At 46.2% G+C, this 20,098-nt stretch overlaps 1 protein-coding gene across 1 annotated transcript; it reads right to left on the reverse strand.

The window, feature by feature from the left end:
* Positions 1–81: 81 nt before the first annotated feature.
* On the reverse strand, positions 82–19,702 carry LOC142587063 (lysosomal aspartic protease-like). The gene is made up of 8 exons (XM_075697948.1): positions 19,598–19,702; positions 14,520–14,583; positions 13,074–13,191; positions 7,543–7,621; positions 5,187–5,525; positions 4,552–4,699; positions 2,108–2,200; positions 82–708 (listed from the first exon to the last, which is right to left on the reverse strand). Exons 1-8 carry the CDS (start codon positions 19,666–19,668, stop codon positions 538–540), a joined length of 1,083 nt encoding a protein of 360 aa, XP_075554063.1. The 5' UTR covers positions 19,669–19,702; the 3' UTR covers positions 82–537.
* Positions 19,703–20,098: the final 396 nt, after the last annotated feature.

A 20,098-nucleotide genomic window follows, 5' to 3' on the forward strand; every position in this document is an offset into this window, starting at 1 on the left:
GAATCAAATCAATCAAACCAAATCAAGTTTATTTCAACATTCAACTGATGCTGAGGACCGTGGACAAAAAGCCAGCAAGGCTTGACGCGGTCCATGGCGCCGTTTTGCAGGCAGCAACAAATGCAACAAGGGAACAACTGCAATAACGCTCAGCCAGTACTTACTGCATGCTTGTCGCCAGTGTTCTCTCAGTAAGTTTTTCGTTAGCTCCCCCGTAATCAAGGTGGCAGCCTTGCGCGATCTGCCGAAACAGCTCGCGATGGGATTCGAGATTAGGTATGTTTGCTCTGAATGTGTCGAAAAGAGTAACAGACTGGACTAGATAAACAAAAAACGTCTGCTGTACCCGATGTGCATTTACTAGACGGGGAAGACGAGAAAGAAATCATACAAGAACCTGGCACTTAAGCGTTTCAGTCATCTACGATACTCTGGAAAATATTCTATAAGTTCAATATTTTATTTCAATACAGCAGGTCATAATGTACTCTTGCCTTGAAGACAAGGCGTATACACTCCGAGTCACGGGCAGAAAACTTAGTGCGCTATGGCCAGGCCCAGTCGGCCGTGGCCTGAGGGCTCAAGCGGAGCCTCGAGCACGGTGTATACTCGTCGGAGGAACACCAGGCCAAACTGCCAACTTGCGTTCGCTCTCTTTTCTGCTTCAACGAAGCCGCTGTAACATGTGGTGCCCGAAGCAGTGTAAACCTGCGAATATGATGAGGTTTGCCATTATTATGGCAGTATAGGTTCGTTGAGTTATTCGTAGATCAAGCGTCTTCATAAAACATGAACAAAAATGTCATAGTTCCTTAGTTTTGTATTGCTTTCCACTTTTTTTCACCTTAATGAGAGATGAGAAAGCGCCATAATTATCGGTACGTTCTAGAGCAAACTAGGGTTGAGTGTAACTGACATCTCGAGCACCACCACTTAACTATGGACAAACATACGTACTCGAAGGTCATGAACTTGGAACATGAACTTGAAAAGCGCGTCTTTTACTTACGATTGTTACGATGTTACTTGTTTCAGTGAGACTTGAAAGTCTTGAGTACTTGCACATACGAAAATTTCATGCTTAACGCATTCCATCACATCTTTCTCGATATATTCGTGGATAAAAAAAGCTCCGATTTCATAGGGCAATATAATGCATTTGTATGCGGAGCTTTCCAAGGACGATAACAATCTTGATATACGTAGGCCGTGTGGTGTCATGTGATTTCGCGCGGGGCTTTCTTCGATTTCTAGAGATCTTACTTCGAACAATGACTCAAGCTTTTTTTCCTTCAGTATATTTCTTTTTGCACCAGAATTACACGAAAGTGTCGCTTGACCATTAAATTAATTCTTGTCTTTGTACGCGATTTTAGCAAATCCTGATGTGAGAGAGGAAGCGCATTGCACATTTTTCAATTTCACGATCCTCTAAGATGTAGTCAGTGCGTTAAAAACACCAGTGCGTCCTCAATGCACCACCCTTGATTGCCCAGGCATACTCAGCTACTGCATTCGAAAATAAATGCCGTTTATGCAACATCAAAAGTGGAATGTATCATTCCGTTTGCAATATTGTATTTCTTGGCCACCGCACTGACATCTATCCATTCACATTATACAATTCTTATTGTTGCATTAACTGCCAGTTTGGGCCCAGAGTGTTTGGGCTTACGAGAACGATGGATATTTTATTATATCACCGATTTACTGCTACTCTGTCATGCGGTGAATAATTTTATGATATTTTTATTTGTTCAGTAAGTAGGATCAACTGAGCAAGATTAGCCTGACTGTGCTAAAGAATGCGCGGCAGATTATAAGAGAATCAACAATCTGGCACTGAAATCTACCGGCTTGTATTTTGTAACGAGAATTACTTTTAAGGAAGATTTCGATACACTTGTTTCTTTCTGGTGCACTACCTATACATTCTGCAAATCGGCGCATAAAAGTTAAATCCTTGAACGTCATTGCACGTGGGAAATATTAAAGAACAGAGACACCGCTTTAAATGATACTGCCAGGTTCCTGCTTGAGCACCTGTGGAATATCAGCCTAATAGGGAGCGGCAGAACTTTCTGTGCAGAGAAAAACGAGGTCGCACCTTCACCACGTAGTCTTCTGGACGTAGAACAATCTTCTTCTCACCAATCACGAAGGTGACCTCGGAGGGCCTGATGTGGCAGCGAAGTTCGTACTGCGTTCGGCAATGATAAATGAGGAGCAAAGCGCTTGTTACAAGTGATTAAGAATCCATAAAAACGCCACATTAGGCAGGGTGGAACTATTACAAGCATTTTCATATCTCAGCAAGAGTACAATTTCCTACCCTTTCAGATATCAACCGCCATACAACGTTCCCTTCTCGCGCACCCATTATGGGAAAGAAAGACTTGACTACGCACTGGCAACTACACTAAATGAGCTAGACCACAAAAATGTTGACGTCCTGGCCCTTACTAACAGAAGCTTATTTCAACTGTTTGTGCGACTGTATTGGAACAGTCTGTATGTCTGATTATTCATTGAAATATGTATGTTGTCCAATTGTTCTTGTAACTGCTATTTGTGATGGGATTGTCTGATCGTTTCTTTATTTGCTGATATGTTTATATAACTGAATCCTTACAAGAAATCGCCGTGTCACTGCTGCTATACGGGTGGCTAGAGCTTAGTCAAGCTGTACAGATGCAGCTCTTTTCTCTGGCCCCCTATTTTCGCAGTAACAATGTATTGTCTGTGGCGAAAATAAAATTTGATTGATTGTTCGTTTCACACTACAGTTATGCATCAGGTGTAGCTTTGTCTACCACGTTACAAACATTTACAGAATAATTTTCATTCTTTTCATGTTGCAATCTGGATAAAAGTGCTTGACATCATTATAAACTTTCCGTTTCTCATAAAAAAAGAACTCGTGGAAATATTATCGGCCACCATAGATACCAGCGCGAACAGTAAGATAAACGGATCAGGTTTAGGTAATAACAAGCAGTGTGATCAAAACCATTTTTGTCCAGTCACCTGAATTCCTTCCGGTGATTGCATCGGTTGACGACAAAATAATTTCAAACCAGTATGGCTACTGACGCCAGTTATAGCGATCATATTAACTGGTAAACCAGTAAATGATTCAAGCATGCTACAAGCATAAATATGAGATAATAAAATCTGTGGCCTCTAGCACTCCCCTTGTATCCGTAGCCTTTGTTTTGATATTGCACTAAGTGGCGTTATATTTTATGTCCTGGAATGGTTCATTACGAAAATAATAGCGCAGAAACACGTACTACTGAGGGATAAATTTTCTTATGCCGAACTTTCGTCATACATAAGGTCACATTATACAACGGCGATAACTCTACATTTGTACCCTAAAGGGAGCCTAAAATTTTAAACCAACCCTTTCGTTGGCAGCTCAGGCCCTATGTGTCCGTCACAGCATCTTCATAATTATCACCGGCGGTGAAGACCACAAGCCGCTAAGCAAAAGTATTGCATGACACAAGATACTATGTCAATGGATGTTGGACGACCCCCGCTTGTTTCAGACGTAAAAATGGAGGAAAAAGTTTACACACGCAAAAAAAATATCTAAAGCACACATTCACGCATGCTCCAGCACTGATGAAGTGGAAAGCAGCATTTCGTCGTCAGTATCACGTTAATAATATTTACAATAATCATGTTCTTATGAGCCCGTGAGCACTTCAGAACCATCACACAGCGCCTCCTTTTTAGTAGGAGTGAGCTTTCACAGGAGGAGCAGGGTACAAATTTTATCTAACATTTCATTTATGTCATTGCCTTCCTTTAACGATTCGTTGCACTGGTTAGTTTCCTTTCCAGCGCGCAACACTGATTAGCCCAAAAGGCCCCCGCCTTAAGTGCCGCACTTCAATACACAGATAATGAAAGCCGTTGTTTGCGGATTTTCCTTTAAAATGCGTATAACATTCCAGGATTTTGTGACAGCGCGTATTCTATGCACGCAAGGTTTCGGCGTGCTTGCTTTAATGTTAGCTAAATTTCTTAATTGGTACGGTATTTCTGCTGCTGACTACTGCTTTCCTATCGGTAAAAAAGTGATGTTTTGTAATTATTTTAAACAGTGCGCAAGAGCGGCCTTAACTATGTGGCAAATTCCAATTGCTAATGCTACATTGTACTGGCCACTTTCGAGCGCTCTAGATCGCTGTCGTGGTTCTGTATCATTCAGCTGGTCGAAGTGGAGGGCTCGGAACGCATTCCTCCCTGGTCCAATCAGGGCTCCGTGCTATAGCTCATAGCGATTGGAGGTGCTTCGATCTTCAACCGTCAGGAGCGCGTCAGAGATCTGACAGAAACTCGATCACGTAGCTACACGGATTTATCCGGGTACGCTTATAGCACGTTCAGCGGGGGCAGGCTTTTCTTGACTCCGATCTCGAGAAAGCTCGGCGTCGCTACAAATTGAGTTGGAATGCTCTAAGACAGTCGAGTGCACTACTAGTTTGTCCCGGCAACTTTCTTGACCGCCTATTTACTTACATCTGTCCTCCTACTTACTTTTCCATTCTCGACCTTACGTGCGGCGAGTAGGGTGTTGATTTTGTTGATTTCGCTGGCTGGGCCACCAATGAATGATTCGGTTGGAGCTGGCCGAGCCCACGATGCAGACTGTTGTAGCACATGGTTCTGACCAATTATTTCGTACCTGAATATGGGATTGGGGTTAGAGTAGAGAGTTGAAATAAGACTAGAATAATAGACATCTGAACACGAGACAATGCAACCAGGGGTCGTAAACAATGCATACGCGGATGTGGGCGTTTGGAGTCCCATTGTACACTTCCCGCTTCCAAGTGCGGGCAGTGGCCTGGGATACAAAAAGTAATTATAAGATAACATTTTTCAGATCAATTTACTATTCACAGTGCAATTTCCCCCGACACGCAGTTCCTAGCTCGACCATCGACACTCGTCAAAAATAAGTAAGCCTTTCACATGCTTTCGCGGAAACTCTAACCGACTTATATTCACAGGAAAGCGGAGGCTTGAAGGGGTCAGCGGTTGCAGAACGAGGACTGTAGCTGATGCCAACGTTTCGACAAGAGGACTTGTCTCGACAAGTCTTGTCGAAACGTTAGCTGCAGTGACTTATCAAAGTCGGCCACTATTTATAGCCTCGCTGTAGCACTTACGCATCCAGACGGAACTGGAAAGCACTGTCGAGGGCATCCACGAAAGTCAGCGGACCCTCGTAGTGCTGCTTGTTTGCTCCCCCAAACAGCGCTTCACCTTGAACGTTTTCGTCGGTGCTGAAGTACAGTCCCACCCAGGGCTTGCCGATGACTCCTGAGCTGGCCATTTCGTAAAGCGACGAGTTCGTACCGAGGCGGAGTCCGAAAACGCCATCGAACGACTCGTTCACGAAGCTGGGTACTTCGTGGAAGCCGGTGCCGCTGACGAAATAGAGATTCCCGACGTCGACACCGCCTAGTTCGTGTGTATCCCGAAATGCGAATCCGGTGACGTTGCCCCTGAAGACAAGACAGAAGTGCTTAAGCTGAGGACGTTGCACACATACAGAGTACAACATTTATTCCTGAAATATCTTAAGCACATTTAGTTGTGTAGCATGCAATATGTCTTCATAAAACATTTCGGTGTACTGCACCGTATAGTAACGTTCTAAAAGAACCAGTTGAATCATTCGTTGCTTACGCCGTGACGTAACACTCAAAGTAAATCTACTACGTGGTTGTCGATTACTGTAGTAAGGAATAAACACAAATTAATACTTCGTATAGGAGGGACCAAACGACTGAAATGTTAAGATTTAAAGCTTGTACGGTAAATAGCTCATCCTTATTTTCCTTGCTTAATTGTTGGCCCACCTCGGTGCACGTTGGCTGAGAGCGTTTGGGAGGGAGCCTCTCCTTCACAACAGTAGAAAAATAATCTCTCTCACGTCGTGCGACACTTTGAAGATTATATAAAGCAGTACTGCTCCGTATGTGCTCATTCCACTCCGACTTTCCGTAAGAGAAAGATGGTGGGAAAATAAGTCAAATTCTTTCCATTCTATCACTAAAGCCGAAAAAGCCGAAGCTCAATGGCAGGCTACTTGGGAACGAAACCAAACTAGTTGTCTTCAATGCGTACTAATAACGCGACATCAAGCAATAAATTAGGACTGTGATTCCATTTATAAGTGATATGAAAAAAATAGAGTATGCTACTTTTGTGTGTGTGAGGATAAGCTGCAGCGTCATTTTGCTTGGGCCACGATTCATACAAACGAATTGTATATACTACCGAAGTGATTTTAACAAATTTGCGGGACTGGCAGTGCGTAATCATTAAGTAATATTTAATAGGGCTTTGAGAGACAGCGTGGCTAGATGATACTACACTGGTAGGATAACATGGCCTTCGAGACTTTAAGTGTCGCTTGGTCTTTGAAGTGATGCTGGGATTTTTTCGCAAAGCTTCAGGTTCAGCGTCATCTACAGCTAGAGTAATTTTGACGCTGAGGTGTCAGAGACATCCATTTTTGGGAACGTTTCACGAAGAATCAACAGGTATATCGAGCGTGATATTTTGTACGAAGGCTACTCTGTGTCAACATTATATGAAAGAGATTTTTGTAATAAGAAATTGTAGTTCTTGTTGGCATTCAACAGCCGCAATATGCGCTGTTTACTAGAAATCTAAGCGGAGTTATGGCACATTAATCTCCCACATCTTATTTTCCTGCTATCGGATAAAATAATTGCACCTCTGTCTTAAGTTACATTTTTGCTTTAGCGGGTACAATACTTTATACGTAAGCCATTTCGCGCACAACAAAACGCAAGGTTAAACGTGCTACAAAGAGAATGCAACCTAAATAGGTTCTGAAATATTTACTTTAGGCCCCATATGACAATTATGTCAATGTTCAAGCAGTAGTTATGCATGTCCATTTTTAATACATTTAACGCAATACAGACATCATCATTTCTATAAATTTTGTATAGTGCTCTCATGAATTCCAGTTACATTATGTGAATATGCAGCTTCTTCTGCAAATCGTGCTTTTATATGTCAAATTTTAGAGGGCCAAAATATAATTTTATTTGATCACGTCCAAAACGTGCCAGAAACCATTGCAATTTGACTCGATGTAGCTGTGGCAGCATGTTTTCCTGAAAATTATCAAATGCAAGGGAATATACATCGAAGCAGACTTAAGGGATGGGTTTCTGGAAGGTGGAGCTAGTGTGCAGATTTCTCCTAAGTTTGTATGACTTTCTAAAATGTTGCTTGAATTCTGCCTAAACAGTATTTTTCGTCACTATATTAATAGGCTAATGATGTAACATTGCTGTCCGAGGTATAAGATTTCTAGCATAACATGCATAGAACAGCCAACCTTTTGATGACGATGATGTGTCATTCATTGTGGCAAGGCTGTCCACTTTAAGGTATTTTACTTCGAGCCATTACTTGAATGCCTTTTTAAAGTGGAAATGAAAAAGAAAACGTGATTGAGGAGCAGGAGCAGACGCTCACGTGCCAAAGTCAGTGACGCCGTCCTCCCAATCGGTTGTTTGCGTTGTCGACTCGGTGTAGTCGTACATCTTGTGTCCAACTAGAGAGAAAAAAAAAAGCCAAGCTTGTCCAAATTCGGAATGATGCGCACGTCGTACCAATCAAACTTCCCTAAGTCAACGCGGCATTGGAAAGAGATCAGAACATACAATTGACTCGTAGGTTGTCCTTCGTCGAGTGTGTGCGAACCATATAAGTCACGATTGATTCTTTGATACATGCGTTTTACAGGTGAAAACGGAAGAAAGGCACTGACGCCACATGTTTTATTTGCGCCCCGTTTGTCCAGCTCACATTTTGGCACTCTGTTTGTAATTTCTATTGATAATTTTCAGAATCCTATGAAATGCCTAGTATTATTTGCAATGGAGCATCTTTCCGTGGTTAACCAACCTGCATTTCCTCTCTTTTTTCGGCTTGCTCGCTCAAGTCGTAGAATATACACATCTATTGGCAATAGGAATGGTAGCGAGAAGCTCTGGAAATTGTGGTTAGCCGAATAACGAAGAACGTGTGACAAAGAGTGACAGTATCGACCTAGCAAGCCTGCTAAGGTAAATACTTTTGGGTATCGTTATTTCTCCTCTTTTCGTCAGTAAGCATACTAGAAACTTCTGATTGTGGAAGAGAAACTAAGCTGACGTAGCGTTTAACATACAGTATATTGTGCTTCAGTGGGAGCTTCTTATGTTTTGCTCCGTAGAAGCAGAGCGCCTTATAAAGATGTCGAGGAGCGGTTGGCGAGGGTTGTTTTAGCGAAGCGGAGGCATTGTCAAAACATGTTCTTTGGGTGTCTGAATAAATGTAGTAGCGTTTCAGGAAGCCGATTCTGTTGAGTGCTCATTGCGCTTCCTTATCCTAGGCTTTTTGTTTTGTCTCTCTAAATGCACATATAATGGTCCTTCTCATATTCGCGTTATCATGCCACAAAAGCGAGTATCCCGCAAAGCCTGTGTTTGGTTTCTTGGCATCGAGTTCCAGCGGCTATTTGCATTTCACTGTTATAGTCACTTTTTGTCGCCTGAGCGTGCAGTATACGCGCTCGCATTAACGTGGTGTGACGTCAGGAGCTCTTTCGAACTGCCCTGTGATAGAAGTTATTGCCTCCATCAACTTATCATCTCAACGCACCTTTTTGATAGGCTTGTTTCTCTTTTTGTTAGTTTTCTTGCTGTCCTTTATAGGGATTTCACCAGCTGGTTTACCGGCTGGTGAAAGATAAGGGAAAGCTGGTCAAATAAGATAAGATAATAATTGATAAGCTGATGAAAGATAAGCACATTTACTGCGCTTATTTGCGTTTTCAAAACTTCACGTATATTGACACACTTCGACCAATCTGCGGCTACGAAAGTTCGGACTGATCTCAGCGCATACGAAATTGGAATCTGTCTTGCCCAGCTCTTGCATGGTCATGAGTGTCATAGCGTACGCCTGCCTCCTGCTCTCTGCCCCAGAGCGCAACTACTGCATTACCGAGCGTGACTGCTTTGCCCTTGTTTGGGACATACCAAAATTTTGGCCGTACCTATTTGGCCGTCCACTCAACGTATTAGCTGACTCCCATGCGCTCTGCTGGCTTTCCTCATTAAAGATGCTACAGGCCGTCTAGGACGCTGGGCCTTGCGTTTATGAGTTCTTGTTGCTGTCGTGCACAAGTTTGCCCTGTTACCTCAGGACGCGGACTGACTGTCGCGATATCCTGGTTATCCATCCGACAGCACAAACCCTGACGCCGAAGCTTGCGCTGTTTGTATCTTGGAGTTTCTTTTTCCATTTCACGATGAACAGTGGCGTGATACGGCTTTGTTCCCTTTATGAGCCGTCTCAGCTCCGCGACGTTTGACAAGTCGCTTCCTATATTTACCCTACATTAAGGAACTTTATACCGCCAGAGTGTAGATATACGCCGATGGCCCTGAGCATATGTTTGTGGTGCTCTGCCATATGCGTTCTACTGTCCAGCAGCTTCATGAAGAACCCACAGCAGGCCATCTTGGTGTAACGCGCACTTATGATCGCATGTGGCGTCGTTTCTTGGGGTCTGGGCTTTATCGCTCCGCACACAGATATGTTGGCAACTGTGAAGTGTGCCGACGAAGCAAGAGGACATCGAGGCTTACCAAGGGAAATATACCTGGTAGCGAAGCTTCCATAGAAGCCCATACGTTCAAAACATGGCGTTTCATCGGCGGTTCATAGAGCTTAGCACCATCTGTACGAGGAGGGAACACTTCCTGCCGAAGAAAAATCAATGTGACGCTATATCCGTTAAAAACAGAAGAGACATCATTTTGTTCTCAAAGGCGCGAAATTTTTTTTGGTGGTCTGCCTATAGAGCTGTATATCTAAATGCCTCGCCATTCGGCTTGATTAGGCTGTTTTAACATATTTTTGGGCCTGAATAGGGACACTAGCCTAGAATAGTTTACTACCAGCCACTCCACAACAACCATCGGAGTACGCCATGCTGCTCTCGCAAGGGCAAACGCTGCTCGTCATATCATGCGTGACCACCTTAGGATGTCGCAGGCGCCACAGAAGTTCTGTTGTGATTGCCGTCATAGGGATGTCGATGCACTCTTGCATTCATATGGCTCCTCTGGCCGCCAACTCGAAGTGTTGTTTTGTCAGCAAATTCAACCAGGCTACAACAGCCCTTATCGCGTTCTGGGCCAAGTCACCGATGTGACGTATAAGATTACATCGGTCAAGCAAATGGTGCCATCATCGCCCCCCCCCCCCCCACCCCGCCTGATGTACCTGACGTTGAGTGGCTAAAGCCGTATAACCCGTTTGCGCATGGAACACGCTGACCGGCCCGGATGCTTCGAGTGAGTACGCCGGAGGTAATGCAGCAGGAGAATGAAGACGACTGCCGCATTCCGCCAACTTCGATGAAGAAAAGCTAGATGATGCAGCTTGCCGTCTAGCTATAGCTAATTTTACAGCGAAGCTGTATTTGGCTAGTGTTCCGTGTATTTCTTGTATGCGTCAAGAAAAACTATAATAATCAATTGTTCATGCCCCCGTAACCACTCATATTCCCTTAAACAAGGGGCTCATAGCCCCGTGAGGAAGAAGCTACAAGCAGTCAGCAAAGTGAAGCGAACAGTGCTTACATTCTTTCTAATCACGCATACAACCTAGAGAACGGCATTTCAAAAGCTGTCATCATCAGTGCCTGATACCCTCGCAAGCAAGCAAAAAAGTGCAATGGCTCATAGCCCCGTAAGCTTAATGGCTACAAAAGGAATGTGCATTTGTCCTCTTGACTCGCAAGAGGACAATGCTACCGACTTTGGGGTTGGATGTCTGAGCTGTAAAAACGAAAGGCGGAGTTGTGATATCCACTGTGCATATATTTCCGGACACACGCAAGTGGGATATCAAGCAGTTCATGGCCGCGCACTGTGCATGGGCTATGCTTGATGACATTATCGTTGTGGTTATTGTTGGGGACATCACTCTGGACAGTTAAAAAATCAGACAAGAACAGTTTCAGTCAGTTTGTGCTGGAAAGGTTTGGTCTGAAATACCACAGCAATCCAAGTCACTTAACTACTCAACAATGGTAGTGTACAGATTTAAGTTTGACGAAGATTCTGTTTAAGGTTGTACTCGAACGAATACCCGCCGTGGTTGCTCAGTGGCTATGGTGTTGGGCTGCTGAGCACGAGGTCGCGCGATCGAATCCCGGCCACGGCGGCCGCTTTTCGACGGGGGCGAAATGCGAAAACACCTGTGTGCTTAGATTTAGGCGCACGTTAAAGAACCCCAGGTGGTCTAAATTTCCGGAGTCCTCCACTACGGCGTGCCTCATAATCAGAAAGTGGTTTTGGCACGTAAAACCCCATAATTTTTTTTTACTCGAACGAATCAGTGTATATCACAGTAATCGCAAAGCTAACGTCAGTGCCGTTACCAGGCGATGAAAATAAATACATTTACCCTTGTCTAGACCTGCGTGGTGTGCTCCAGCTTCGCTTGTCATTCACCTTTACAGAGTAGAATGGCTCCTTAAATTTTTAAGAATATTGACGCCTTCTAATCTATTTACAAAAAATTACTTTCCCACCAGAAAACCTGAAGTAACGTTTACTCGATCACGTTGTTGAACACAAGTATTAAACTTTTATCATCACGGCGCTGGTCTGGCGCCCTCCTCTCTGTGCCCATTCTGTAGAAAGGATGAGACCACCAAATTTTTTTTCTTATTCTGCCGCCGTTTCCTTCTTTAAGGAAAAACATTTGAAGGTCAACGTTCACATAACTTGGTTTAAACTTTTCTATTCTGAATATCCTTTCTCTAGGAGCCTCGTCTCCTGGAAACTAGAACAGGGGTGTTTGCTCAGGCGTGAATGAATTCAAAGTTGTTTCAGGGCGATTCTCTTTGTATTCAAAAGTTATTGTTATTCATTTAGTCGTGACAATTTCCCCAATTTATTATTAACAGCATCTTACTATAAACACCATCCAAATTTTGGTCCATCCTGCTCAGTGGGTATGCGCTATCGTAGAAAGAAATCAAGTCTGTCTTGGATGCTGTTAAGCTTCGGCTGCTCGCCTCATTTTCTAAATATCTGTAAGTATACGCTTTTTAGGCAGCAATATTTTTACCTCCAGAATTTCGCTTATGTTTGGGAGAAACCGTTGTATACTTTATGCAGTAAGTATTTATACGCGGTAAATAAGAAATACAGCAATGGAAAAATGTTAGAGTATGTATTTTGCACATTGCAAGTCAAGGGTTTGAGGGAAGTGCATAGAGGAAACAAAGGGAGGACACGCTGAGGAAATGAGAGAGTTTAGAAAAATGAGAAAGGATAAGCACAAAGGGGGGTGGAGAGGGAGGTAAAGATAGCGCTTAAAGTTACTGTAGGTTGTGTGTGCGATGATCGCCGCACCCTATGGCTGCATTGAATCACGTGCAGCACAATTACCGCCAGTAACGGCTGAAGCTGCTTTCTAGCAGAGTTTTAGCCATTAAGTTTGCTACAAGCGACAGCGTCGCTTATAACGACTATCCCTTATACTCGTATGATATGCACTGCAAATGAAATTACTCTCACAACGAGTCGTGTTCAGTGTTACCTGGCTCACTCCAGACCTATCGTTCCTGCGCACTGTAGCAAAAAAAAAAGAAAAAAAAAGACGGTCACAGAGAACATGCTGAAGACCACTCAGGACCACAGTCATCAAACGCAACGTTTGCACACGGTGGTCAAAAACTATATACATAAATAAACAGGGTTTTGTGTCGATCCTAAAGCACTGAAAGCATGAAGAACAGATGTGGGTACCTTTGCAAGTATTATTTGTTAAGTGAGAAACTCCCGTGTTTTTTGTCGTACACCCGAATATGCTTTATACTTCGAAACGCGCGTACGTTCACTTTTTAATCATCATGTGTTCTGACCTGAAAGTTGAGTAGATGATCACACAATCGTTTTGCTAAGTCTTTTGAGAAAATTTTGCCCAATAATACATACAGCAGGGTTCTCCTTCGGTGCAGTAGTAGGCAGGGACCCAGGTAATTCCCGCCGGATCTAGCATGACCTTGAATTCCTGTCGTGGCGTACCTATCTTCAGCACCATGGTGTATGTGAGCTGCGAGATATGCCATTAGGACAGCTTCCTTAGTCTCTATCTTTTTTAGAAAAAGCGTAATTGAAGCATGTGATAGAAGCAATGCCTAAGGAGCGCCTGTTATTACGGAAGCACTATGGTCTTGATTTACCAAAGCGAAGAGAGTTACTGAGCGCCTTGTTATAATAAGAATTCAAGCACATGCGACTTTCCTATAGCAAAGTTGCTATCGCGCATGATATTAAGCTGTGTACGCTGTGTGTCACATTCTTAAATTACTCGTGTTCTAAACAAAAAAGTAAAACAATGTACTAAAAGATGTACTAAGTGGTAAAAATATTAGATTATATAAAGCGTATAATTTCGCTCAGTTTTACTGCTGTATGCGATATCCAAACGTAGTTATTGCGGCATTGTGTCGTATATTTTTTTGTCCGTAGCAGTTTTGCTCATACCCCGCTATGATTTTATAGCTATCTGAAATGTATGCCCAAGCTAGCAGTACTTTCTTCCTTGGTTTGAGGCTCACCATGGAAAATAAATACAAAAGTAACAGTTACAGACTTTCATCAGCACGACATTTAAAAAAGGGTATTTTGATCAAATAAAAATTATCACGAAAATCTAGCTTTTATAGAACCACTGGACACGGCGCTTAGCCGACGATAACGAAGTCAGACACAAATGACACTTAGGGGCCATATATGTAGTTATCGCACTTCGTCCTCGTCTGCTTAGCGCCGTAACCTTTGTTTTTATGTCAGGAGCAAAATAGCCAAGCAACAAGTTTTGTTAAATAGCTCATATGTGTTCAAGAAATCTTTCTGAGTTATGACTTTAGATCTTACGACCTATGTTTTTTTACATTTGTGCTAGCGAGAATGCCAGAGCCACAAAGCTACGAAATAGCAGACAGGCCTCTTGCTTAGAGTAATCATGGCACTCGTTGTACGGCACGAGGCATGAACTTGAGGCCGAAAACGTTCGGCTCCACAATAGAGCGCACGAAATAAAAACTACTACAACCCAAACCGTGGATGCATGAGTTGCGATACTTTAATGATTCATGCCACTAAATTTGCATCATCACCGTTTCGAAATGTAGTTCACTACTTGAGTCACTGCTCTAGTACACTATCACCTCTATTTTTCTAAGAATGACGCTTTCGCTCTCATCTCAATGTCATTCGCGTTTCTTTGTGTGCGTAGAGATGTTAATCTGTGTGGTTTCATTTTGTTTACGGAAGCTCGTTTAGTTAGTGTTAAATTGTCGCCTAGTCACATTGTATAACAAAATGATATGCCACGCAAGTTGTCGCACATTTAGGGGAAGTTCTGCGTTTGCTTACATTTTTGTTGTTGACCAATGGAACGGATATTGTACGGTCAGCATTCCCGGCCTGAATGGTGTTCCTTGGAAGAGAAAAAAAAATTACACTTTAAGTAAGTGATCCTTGCGGCACAGACTACACTCATGGCTTATCTTCACTAGAGCGTCCACATCATGAAACGGCGCGCACCAATTGATAACTGCTTCGGCCAGAGAAGTAAACAAAATGTTCTTGAAAGCGAAATGCTGCAGGTTTACCTTACTTAATTGAACAAAGAAGATCAAGTTTCTTTAAAGGAAATTCTTTTTTGTATTACAAGTATTGTTTAAGTTCTCGGAGAGAAAGAGAGAGAGAGAAAACATTTATTAGGGCCACCGAGGTCGTTGCTCTTGACGTCGAGGGGGTGCTGTCCTCATTCCAGGACTCCACTATTCATGGCTGCTCGACGTACTTGCTGGACGACAGCTTGTTCTCCCGCCAGGGTGTCGCCGGTCAGCTGTACCTCCCACGGCTCAAATGGCGGGCTAGGCGTCTTTAAGTGTTGACGTTTGCTCCCGCACCCCCACCGACGGAGAATAAACAACCATGTTATTGGTTCCACTGGCTATCGTCTTGCAAATTTATTTTTATCACGCGCAGGTTATCAGCACTTTCATAGTTTCATCACGCCATCTACATAAGGGCGCCCGACGAACGGGCTCCTGTCACTTCATGGAATGTCCGGAGCTTTGCACTATAAAGTCCAAATTCAGCAGAAAGCGCGGTGATCCGACTCTTCTACTCTAGTGATGAAAGCGACCATGTTTGGTCGAATCAGGGATAGCGTGGGTATGCACCGGAAAGCACGAAGTGCGATGGCTCCTTTATGTGAAATTGCTTCAGGTGACGAGGCAGTAGCCTTGTCAACACCACCGCAACCTGTTAGCGTTGGTAGCGCCGACGGCGAGAGCGCTACCAGGAAACGCGCCGACGCTCGCACCCCATCAGAACTGAAACACGAGTTAGACGAGATTAGAAGCACACTGCGGGCAATTAAAGAGAGCCTCCGCGTTGTCGGAAAGAATATGACCCGCGTACAGTCCACCCTCACGCCCACGGTAATCGGTTGGGGACAGTCGAATATTATCTCGAAAACGTCGTAGCCCCTGCCATTGCCGCTGCTAAGCCGGTCTCGCAACAGCACCCCATGCCCAATCCACCCCCACACGCGCCCCCCTTCGAACCGTCAGGCGCCAAGGCCGACCCCAACGTGCATCAAGATGGCCAGGCGAGATTGGGGGTTCCGCATCTGGCAGTGGAACTTCAGGAGTTTCACTTCGCGGAAAGCCTCCCTGCAGCAATACCTACGCAGCCAGAACGCCAAGCCGCACGTAATCCAACTGTAAAAAACTATCACACACATCGCTACGTTCACCGGTTACCAGTGGTCACCAGGCCTCGCTGGAGGACGTGGTACCGCCACGCCGGTCTAAAAAGCTTACCTGCCTCGCGCTTGACTTCGACACGTACGAGGTGGACAACGTGATGACGGAGATTCTCCCTAGTGGCGCGTCCCGACAAAGTGTGTACATCCTCAACGTGTACAGCAGCCCTAGACAAAAGAGTAAACGTTTCCGACGCCTATTCCAGAGACCCATCCGTCTTGCAGGCTCAAACCAGCTCGTGATAGCTTGCGACTTTAACGCTGAGCATCGCACCTGGGGTCACGTGTATGGCACCTCCAAGGGTACCGCTCTGTGGCAGCATACGAACGACCTGGATCACACCCTAGTGACGGACAAGGCGTTCCCTACCCGCATCGGCACGTCCACTTACAGAGACACCGCCGTGTATCTCTGCTTCGAGAAGAACACAGCAGATGCCCGCTCGTCGAATCTTGCGGATGATCTTGGCAGCGACTATCTCATACTGGCCGTGCGCTTACCCACCATCGTTAGGAAGCCCAAGTCGTACACGTGGGTCGACTGGGACCTCTTTCGCAAGACTCGCGCCTCTCGACTCCCTCCCGACACTGCGCCGAACCTCGAGACGTGGACGGCTCAGCTCAAGGCCGACATCGCTAACGCCACAAAAATATTCAGCACGGATATGGCTACCCAGAAGATGGACAGCCACCTCGCGCACTTGCTCGAGGCCAAATAGTCTCTACTGACACGATCGAAGAGCCAGCGTCTCAACCGCAGGCTCCGCAAACGCATTTCAGACAGGTTCGCAACGGACAGGTCCGCAACGGGAAAACGTGGAATGTCCTCAAACACCTGCTCGATGACAGCAACACCCGCATGAACCAGCGCCACTCGCTCACAAAAGTCCTTCACCAGGCCAAAGGCACTGCTTCGCCGGATGACGTCATCAAGACCCTTGTGCATAAGTACTTGCCCATACCCACAAGCCCCCCGACCCTATATCCGAATTACACAGGTACCGACAACACCCTCCTCGACGCCGAATTTTCCGTCGGAGAGGTACGCCGCGCTCTTCAAGAACTGAATGGCCGTTCCGCCCCGGGCCCCGATGGCATAACCAACAAGCTGCTGCGAAGCTTAGATGACCGCTTAGTCGTGTACCTCACGGGCGCCACGCCATCACTGACGCGTGGGGACGGAGCGAGTTACTTGACGCCTGGAAACGCGCCCAGAGGATCCTCATTCCGAAACCGGGCAAGACGCCTGGCGTCGATAACCTTCGCCCAATCTCGCACACATCGTGCGTGGGTAAGTTGGCCGAGCATGTCGTACTCAACAGAGTTGGCCGATATTTCGAATACCAAGATGTTTCACACACCGCATCATCGGCTTCCGATGTGGGCTCTCAACGCAGGATACGATGCTTCTCTTGAAACACCAGATCATAGACCCCGGGGCCACTTAGGGCACCCGCGCCATACTCGGCCTCGACCTGGAGAAGGCGTTCGACAACATCGAGCACTGGGCAATACTTAAGGTGATTGCGGATCTAAGGCTCGGGCGCACGTTCTACGAGTTCGTCCGCTCCTTCCTAACCCGTCGCAAGGCCGTGCTCCGTGCCACAGACCTCACGTCGGAAGAAGTCGAGCTCGGACAACGTGGCACCCCCCAGGGCTCCGTCCTCTCGCCGACGCTGTTCAGCATGGTGATGATTGGGCTCTCCGAACGTCTCTCGAAGATACAAGGCCTCAGCCATACGGTATACGCGGACGACATCATCATCTGGGGCTCCGCGGGGTCGGACGGCTTTATCAAATCCGCTCTGCAGAAGGCAGTCGAAACCTCCGAGTCCTACCTCGACCACACGGGCCAAATCGCGACAAATCCCGCCAATCGGAGCTGTTGTTGTACTGTCCAAAACAAGGCAAAAGGCCAAAGTGGTGGAAATCCCCGACCGAGCGCAAGATCACCTTTCACAGCAGAGACGGTCGCCCAATACCCAGGGCCGACTCCATCCGAGTACTGGAAATGATAATCGAGGCGGGAGGATCAAACATCCGAACGGTCCACAAGCTGACGACAAAGATGAACAACGCAATACGATTCGTACGCATGGTGGCCAACCGCCACCACGGCCTCAAAGAAAACAATCTGCTGCGTCTTGTACACACGTTCGTGCTATGTCACTTTATCTACGTCGCAGCAATGCACAAGTGGAAAAAATTGGAGCGTGGCAATCTCAATACATTCACCCGAAAGGTAGTGAAGCGGGCCCTTGGGCTCGCGGTCACCACGCCGACTTATCGAGTCCTCAATCTCGGGGTGCACAATACGCTCGAAGAGATCGTTGAAGCTCAGGAGAGAGCGCAGATAATACGACTTACGATAGCCAAGACCGGCCGTCACATCTTGCGCGAGCTCGGGTACTTCCCACCGAACACCCAGGATCCACTGGAGTTTACGCCGGTTCCCCGCGAGCACCGCTACCTGATCACGATCGCACCCATTCCGCGAAACGTACACCCGGAACGCAATCGAGGCAGGTGCCTAGCCCGGGCGACCGCATTCCTCAAACGCATAAACAAGATAGCGGACGATGTCGCTTTCATAGACGGCGCCGTCTACCGATGCAACCGAGCCTTCGCTGCGGTAGCGGTCTCGCCCTTGCAGCGAACGTAAACGCCGCCACGGTACTCATACGCGACCCGGAGTTGGCGGATCAAGTGATCATAGCCCTGACACTGCTCGACGATAAGCAAAAGACAGTTATTCAGCGACTCGAGACTGGCCATCAAAGTGTTCGTGAGAGGAGTCGTCTCCGAGCAGGCGTTGCGCGTCCTCCGAGGCACTGACCCGTGGACCCTCAAACGCCGCACTGTGATCTGGTTTCCCACTCGCGTGGGTCGAATCCTGGGCGCCCCGCCCAACCTCAACGAGACAGCCCACGATGCCGCGCGCGTCCTTACCGAATGCGCCGTCACCCTCGCGCAACCGCGTCTCGATGAGTTGGAGGCGAACAGGGACGCCCCAGAAACGTACAATCAAATCACCAAACACTTTTACTTGGGACGACGTCTCTTTCCGCCCCCGCACCCCAAACTAAACAGGCCGCAGGCACTAACGGTGCGCTTGTTACAGACACATACCATTCCAAACCCCGCCATCTTACACATCAGCTACCCGGACTTCTACCCCGACGATGCGTGCCCCCTCGTGCGGTGTAACGGCGACACTCGCACACGTGCTCTGGGAGTGCAGAAACGCTCCGCCCGACTCTGCCTCCAAAAAGTGCGAGAAGACCCTACGAATCCCGCTCCTACAAGAGCAGCAATGGGCCGTCCAGCAGGTCTATATTGCTTAGGTCTATAGGTCCACATTACTACGTCTATATTGCTTGTATAAAAAATAACACAGGGACAGGATAACCTAATGATACCGCCCTAATTTATTTACATCCGTACGAGTTGCGTTCCGCCTATGCATTCACAACAAACGGCTGCTCGTGAGCGTTGGGTGGTAAAGGTATAGAATTTAGCAAAAGTGTTTTGTACATTGTACCTGCTGCGCCAGAATTCATTAAAAAGCTATAGACAAGCTTTCGAACTCATAAATACTCATTATGGTAAAGCAAAATTTGTGCAGGCGCCTTCTCAATGTCTATTTGACACAGGCGAAAATGAAGTACCACACCTTGAGGACTGGGCTACGCAGCGGCCTCTGGATCCCAGTAGAACGAAGAGGCTCAACGCCAGGATGCGCATCTTGGACCCAACGAAGCAAATCAGCTAGCCGCAAGGGGTGGTAAAAGTGCGCGTCTGCTGTTGCAAGGGGACTACGTCCGGTATTTACGTTAGGCGGCTGCGTTATGGAGTGTGCTTCACTGCGTACAATAGCGCAGACTCTTCAAGGGGCTATCGGCGGATGTTTTTGCATAAGTGCGGCATCACTGACCTAGTGTCGGCGATACTGCCCAGAAGATAGCTGCCGTTTTCATGCGCGAGGCAGTTGTACTATTTTCTGCAACTCTCAGCGGGAAGGCCTTCCTTGATAAATGAATGTTAGGTCTGAGTACTTGAAGAAGACCTTTGGCGCGCACGTCCACTTCGTTTTTGTAATTAGAGAGAGAACTCCCTTTCTAATGATTTAATCGTGTGCTCCATTTCTCTGCGTTCTCGTTGCGTCGGTCGCGCT

The sequence above is a fragment of the Dermacentor variabilis genome, chromosome 7 (genome assembly GCF_050947875.1).
Source record: "Dermacentor variabilis isolate Ectoservices chromosome 7, ASM5094787v1, whole genome shotgun sequence".
Lineage (NCBI taxonomy): Eukaryota > Metazoa > Arthropoda > Arachnida > Ixodida > Ixodidae > Dermacentor > Dermacentor variabilis.